Genomic DNA, 5,349 nt, shown 5'->3' with positions numbered 1-5,349 from the left:
AAACTTAAACCTCCTCCTTCTGGGTCCTGTTGATCTATTTGTAGATATTTGTCTACAGAAAATGTGTGCTCATCTGGTCATGCGTTTCCAGCCATCTGCTATTGGCAGCCTTCCAGGCGTCCCTTATTAGCATGAGGTTGCTCAGCACTCGGTCTCCACGTTCTTGGCTGCAGAGCCCCTCCTCCCTTTCTAACAAAACACGGCTGGTTTCTGATACGACCTGGGCAGCCGGTGTTTTTCATGTCGCTGTCTGGGCGCTAAAGCATCTGATAGCTGCCTCTGATGTGCCGTGGAGGAGCAGGGGTACGAGTGGTTTGGGGTCATGAGAAGCTGTAGCATCCAAAATGTGATCCCTGCTAATGTAACCTGGTGTTCTCTCTCTTTCTCTTGCAGTAGTATTTTACCTTTGAGTAACTGTCCCCAGCTGCAGTGCTGCAGGCACATCGTTCCAGGGCCTCTGTGGTGCTCCTGATGCCCCTCACCCACTGTCGAAGATCCCCGGTGGGCGAGGGGGTGGCAGGGATCCTTCTCTTTCAGCTCTGATATATAAGGTGAGCAAGACCTGACATCTGAATAACTTGTACCTGTGTTGCAACTGTGTTTGGTTCCTTCTGCAGTCTGATGGGGATAAATGCAAATAACCCCGAGATAATAAGTGGGAGAACACTTAGTTCTTCAGTGACCCCGTGCTGAGTGGCATGCGGTGCTCTCCCACTTAAATATCCCGTTTATTAAGGAACGAGAGGCCTGTTCTCAAAGGTGTGCACAAACAATTCACTAGCCCTGTTCCCAGAGGTCTGTTTCAGCTATTGTATGTGGAGCCAGCATTATGAAAACATGAAACAACTGCTTAAATGTCTCACAAAAAAGAGGAAGCGGGAAGCAGAAAGGTGAAACGCAGCGAGAGAATGGTTGATAAGCTCCTTCCTGTGCCCTAGTCCGGAAGGTAAAGCCGTCGGGGCCTGGGAGCTGCCTGAACCCACGTACCGAGTGACTCCTGACTTCACAAAAGAGTGAGGCAACCCTCCACCTCGCAACGTTTCTAGAACACGTGCGTAGGATGAGGCAAGATCAGGAAGGCTTTGTGTCTGCAGACTTGCTGAGGAGCACGTGGGTCTGCGTGGCTCTTATTTTTCGGCTCTCTTCATGCTACAGGACCTTCCCTTTCGAATGAGGAGACCTGGCTGCTCCTTGCTGTAGAGTAACTGGCACTTGTGCAACATTGTGTTGTGCTGGCACGTATCTGTCTCCCTTCTGGGACAGAGGCTGCTTTCCCACAAGCCAGGGAGCAAAGTGCTATCAGATGAGGTAGCCTAAATTGATGCTAAGCTTGCAAATTTGGCTGTTTGACAAGAGTGTTGTCATAGGCGTTAGACTTGATTTTTAATTATCCCGTGGGAGGCATGCAGACTTTGTATGATGAAAAGATAAAGGCCCTTTTGGGTCACAGCTACCAAAGTCGTCTTGAAATTCCTGAGAGGATCGCAGACCTCCCGGCTGCTTTTAGAGGAGTTTTCTTTAATGCAGCCTTGGTGAATTTTTAGCATGTGCCTCACCCGCTTGCCTTGTGAATAAATGTCAGCCTCTGTGGCCTCTTAGCAATAATGTAGCATCAGCTTAATGCTACCGAGGTGAATGGTGTCACGGATGTTAGAGGGGTATGAAATCCAGAGAAGCAGCAGAGCGGTGGCAAAGAGCACAACGGGCTTCCTGTCAGAGAAGATACATAAATAGCTTCAAGAGGGCTCAGGACAAATAATGAGTTCCCTCTGGGTGGGAAGGGATGAGAAGTAGGGGACTCTGCAGCTTGAACTCCTGCAGGCCAGCCTTGCTTAGCCTTCTATACACCCCAGGCAATGTCCAAAGGCTGAAAATGGGCTCAACGTGGAAGAGATGCCGGTGGAAAGAATCACAGTTTGGAGGCTTTGAAGTGTTTGATTGCAGTGTGGCCTCAAATTCGCACAGAAGCTTTTGGCAGTGGTGTGTAGGCAGGGGTTGCTGCCTGCAGGGATGTCATCTAGATAGCTGCATCCCAGAAATACGGATATAATTCTTTCTGGGTTTACTGGCAATGAAACTGGCAGGTTCTGTTGGAGTGGAGTGGGCTGTGTTGCCCAGTGATTTAAAGTCCAACCACAGGCAGGGGTTACTGGGATTCTCTCTGCCCCTCTCAGTTGCCTGCTCAAGTTAGCAGTGCTGTGGTCACAGCAGGCTGAGCTTTTCAGCCAGCAAGCTTCAGCATGACCTGGAAAGGCATCTGGACCCAAAAGCTTAAGTACTTTTTCCAGCTGTATCAGCTGTTCTCGTTCAAGGGATGACCTTTCTGACCGAGCCCGCCTCCTTCGGAGCGCGCCGCGCAGTGCCCCTACGCAACCGCGCGGTAAATTAAGCAGCTGGGGCTCCCTGTAGCTGTTGGGATTCCTGTGCTAAGAGACTTGATGCTCGGTCCCTCACGGAGGGAGCTTTACTCGAGCTGGGACCGCAGCAGCGATCGGCGTGGGTGCTGCGCAGCCAGGACGGGCTCTGTGCGCGCGGACGTGCTCTGGCTAGCGCGCTTGGCAGGAGGCTGCAGGTGCAGCACGTGCCAGCAGTGGGCTGCTGACACGGGTTTCTCGAGTCGCTTGGCTGTGGTAGATCATAACATCCTTTCTTCTTAGGCTGCCAGCACGTAGGGCCTGCCCCCCCGTCCTCCTCGGGACATCTGAGGAGCATAGCTGGGTTGGAAAATCTCGTGCTCGGTGAATTGTAACTGAGAGGGAGCTGGTCCTTGTGGCTTTACTTGGCTGACATGGAGCCCGCGGCTGGAGAAGTGGTGGTTTAGGCAGCTGTGTAAAGAAGATAGCCTGGTGGTTTGGGTTTTTTTTTCTTTACTTCCCCCCTGCAATAGCATGGTGGGGGGGATTTTGCAGGGCTGAACTAAAACCGAACACTTGTTGCGTCAACAGGGTTTTGCTTTGAGCAGCTTCCAAAGAATTCTGGGCTGCTGCTTTGCAGAACAGCTTCTCTTCCCCAGCATCTCGCTGTTTTGATGCCTAGAAATGAAGTATCAGCTGCCCGAGACATGCGGTGTGAACGCAATTCCCACTGAACAGGGGGAACTGGTTCTCTTCATCCCTGCGGTTATGCTGCCTTTGGTTCGTGGGCTGTCGCGTTAGGGGGCTCTGGAGTGGAAAAACTCGCTAGGTTTGGAGGGCAGGGCGTAACTCCTGGTGGCAGAAGGGCTAAGACAGAAGGCTGAGGAAGCTTTGCCATTCCTATTGCAGGCTCCTGCCAATCCTCCAGCACAAACGCACGCATGTGCCTCCCCCTCCAATGTGTCGATCCCAGCCTGCTTTTCTCAACTTCCTCACCCTGTTTTTGTTTTCGTGAAGTGTAAGAAAAGAAGCATCTGTGAGCCTTTCTTGCGAGGAGGATCTTTTCCGAAACGGAGACACTTTCTGCACGGCAACAACAACTGTAAAAGGCTCCTATAAAGTCACTGGCAAAGGATGTGCGTGTAATCCCCTGGGTTTTGGTCTTGGTTTTTTTCTTCACTACACCTCTGTGGGGCAGGGCTCTCGCTGCTGGCTCTGCGGTGCTTTAGCAGCAGCAGCAGCCTGACTTAGCTGGAGCAGCTGCTGGTGGGTTTCTTGGTGTGCTTGGCTCAAAACAGCAGTAAAGCCCAACAGCAGGCGCAAACCACAGAAACTTCTTTCAAACTCGATGAATAAACTTATTTCCTACAGGATATTTATTCTGATGAAGTGTAAACTTGTTTTTCATCTAAGCTTTTGTGGGCTTTAAACAAACGGCAGCTTCCTCTGCTCCCGTTAGCAAAGCCAGGCAGTTCCTGATTGGCATGCGGCGTTACTTCGTCAGCAGCGTTAACGTGCTCTATGCCTTCTTCCTTGTCACAACAGTCAAACCTGGAGGGAGCTATTTTAATACATGTGATAGGAATTAAAGCAGTGGGACGCAGGCTTGAGGAGCCTAGCAGGGTTCTCGGAGATGTTTTTGCTGAACTGCTGGTCTTTCTGCGATGTTTTTCATAGAATCATAGAACGGTTTGGGTTGGAAGGGACCTTAAAGATCATCCCGTTCCGACCCCCCTGCCGTGGGCAGAGACACCTTCCACTAGACCAGGGTGCTCAAAGCCTCATCCAGCCTGGCCTTGGACACTTCCAGGGATGGGGCATCCACAGCTTCTCTGGGCAACCTGTCCCAGTGCTTCCCCACTCTCTCCGGGAAGAACTTCTTCCTGATATCCAATCTAAATCTCCCCTCTTTCAGTTTAAACCCGTTACCCCTTGTCCTGTCACTACAGGCCCTTTTATCTTGATAGCTGAAAACACCGCTGGAAAAGCAGCGATACTGAGGAGTCTTCCATCCTCTTCCCGGGCACCACTGGCTGCCGGTATGTTTGTGCTGCTCGTCCTGCAAATGCTTCTTCCCTGCAGATCCAAACTGGACTCGGTTTTCCGTGCCGCGCTGGCTGCCTGTTTCAGTCAGAGATGAGTAGGTGCCGCTACAGAGCATCTGTGAAGCTGTGGCCGGCGAGGTGTGTGTCTGCAGCCATGGCGGCTGTCTCGCCGTCGGTCCAGCTGACTGTCCGCAGCCCAGGGCTCATTGTGAGCTGCTGAACTGAATCACCCAGGTAAAATAAAGCGCCTGGAGGCTGGACAGTTGCTCCCGCTTCGAGCCGACGGAGTAAACCACCTCCCAGTCCACCTGCTGATGCTGCCGAGGAGGGGGGCGCACGCATCTCCCAGCCATTCCTGCGACTTGGGAGCAGAGCAGACATGACTTGCATTAGCTGGTTTACTTCCACCCTTCAGAGCTGCACAGGTGACTCTGTGACCGTGAGAGGGTCCATACGCGTGAGCCTGTATCCAAACAGATGGGACAGTTCAGCTCCCGCCGCAGTTCGCAGCGTTAACCCGGGAACCTAATGAATTTCTTCATCCTTTCATTGGGGCTCTTTGCAGTGAAATGTGGAAATCATTACCGGGCCAGCCAACTGCCCGCAAAAAACTTGTCAGGAGGAGGGATGGAGTTTAACCACGAATTTGTTTTCTAGGAACTGCTGAGCTGAAGCGGAGGCGGCCGGCATGCTTGGCATTCTAGTTAGAGCAGTACTGGAGAGGGACGGGTACGGTTGTGGTCTCTGGAAAAGACCTCGTCACCGCCTCCTAATCTGTGTAGCTTCCGTCTGGTTTGGGATTCTCCACGCACCACATATTCTCCTCCCTTCAACCAGGAGGCAGACCATTTGCCATACCAGTTGGTTGTAAAATCTGGGGGAAAAAAAGGCGATTTGTGGTCATCCCTAAACAAAAAGACTGCGTTGGGGATTGGGGAGGCGAGGAGATC

The 5,349-nt window shown here is 52.0% G+C and overlaps 1 protein-coding gene across 1 annotated transcript in view; it reads left to right on the top strand.

The window, feature by feature from the left end:
• Positions 1–393: 393 nt before the first annotated feature.
• The window catches only part of OAZ2 (ornithine decarboxylase antizyme 2), a gene marked incomplete at its 5' end in the record, with an annotated part of 9,717 nt that continues 4,761 nt past the window's right edge, over positions 394–5,349 (top strand). The window contains 2 exon segments of the mRNA XM_010156322.1: positions 394–469; positions 471–551. Of these exon segments, the coding sequence (XP_010154624.1) occupies positions 394–469; positions 471–551 (157 nt within the window).

The sequence above is a fragment of the Eurypyga helias genome, unplaced genomic scaffold (genome assembly GCF_000690775.1).
Source record: "Eurypyga helias isolate BGI_N326 unplaced genomic scaffold, ASM69077v1 scaffold15170, whole genome shotgun sequence".
NCBI lineage: Eukaryota > Metazoa > Chordata > Aves > Eurypygiformes > Eurypygidae > Eurypyga > Eurypyga helias.
This window is presented reverse-complemented; position numbering and strand designations above follow the sequence as displayed.